The 848-nt window shown below is 31.2% G+C and overlaps 1 protein-coding gene across 1 annotated transcript; it reads right to left on the bottom strand.

The window, feature by feature from the left end:
* Positions 1 to 272: 272 nt before the first annotated feature.
* LOC105273026 (GATA zinc finger domain-containing protein 1-like) lies at positions 273 to 845 on the bottom strand (the record flags this gene model as incomplete). The annotated part of the gene is made up of 2 exons (XM_011315262.1): positions 273 to 553; positions 766 to 845. Coding segments are annotated over 2 exons (294 nt in total), but the record flags the coding sequence as incomplete, so codon positions are not given.
* Between the last annotated feature and the right edge of the window lie 3 nt (positions 846 to 848).

Below are 848 nucleotides of genomic sequence, written 5' to 3'. Positions count from 1 at the left end.
TGCATCTTTCAGAAATATAATGTAAACCATTATTTTCTAATCCATTTGATTACAAATAATGCAAATTTTGGTGTCTCTAGTAGATTGCCATAGTTCTCACAAATAAGAAAAAGTGAGGAGATCCTTCCAAAAAATATTACACTTGATCTACGAATCTTTCTTGGGAGAGTCATAAGTGGTGAAAAAAAATTCGCTTCATTCTCAAACGTATCCTATATCAAAATATTAAAAATAATTAACAGAAGTTAGAGCAATGAATTTCAGAGACACTGTTACGATATTTAAATTATTATCTATATTCAATAAAAATAATTGTTTATAAACAATCACAAAAACGGCTCATGTTCTTCCATTGTTCAATTCATTTCTTAACGACGTCCAGATGTATCCAGAACCACTTTCCGTCAATGGTGGAGGATATGGAGTATTCTTCAATTTATAGTAATCTGATGGTGCATGCATTACAAATTCCATACACTCTAATTTACGGGGAAGGTCTTCCTCTGGTCCTATTATGTAGGTTTCGGGGCTGAAACCTTCTTCCGACGGTGGACTAAATGCAAGTAATGGTAAAGGTTGATTATTAATACTAAAAATTATAATTAATAAAATTATCCTAATTCACTTTTTAGATATGAAAATGCGAATTATAGAAAATTATAAACTTTTATTCTGTTTTATGCTTAAAGGTATCCAAGAAAATTGCATTCTAAAAATCATTTGATTCAAGAGTTGAACGACTTTTCAATAGAATCGATCAATCACCTCGTAGTTGTTGGTAAGAGCCAAGTAATAGCAGCACTTTTTTCGCAATACTGATCCGTCAATAATCCCCTAATCTGTGCATA

This window comes from Fopius arisanus, unplaced genomic scaffold, assembly GCF_000806365.1.
Source record: "Fopius arisanus strain USDA-PBARC FA_bdor unplaced genomic scaffold, ASM80636v1 scaffold00654, whole genome shotgun sequence".
NCBI lineage: Eukaryota > Metazoa > Arthropoda > Insecta > Hymenoptera > Braconidae > Fopius > Fopius arisanus.
This window is presented reverse-complemented; position numbering and strand designations above follow the sequence as displayed.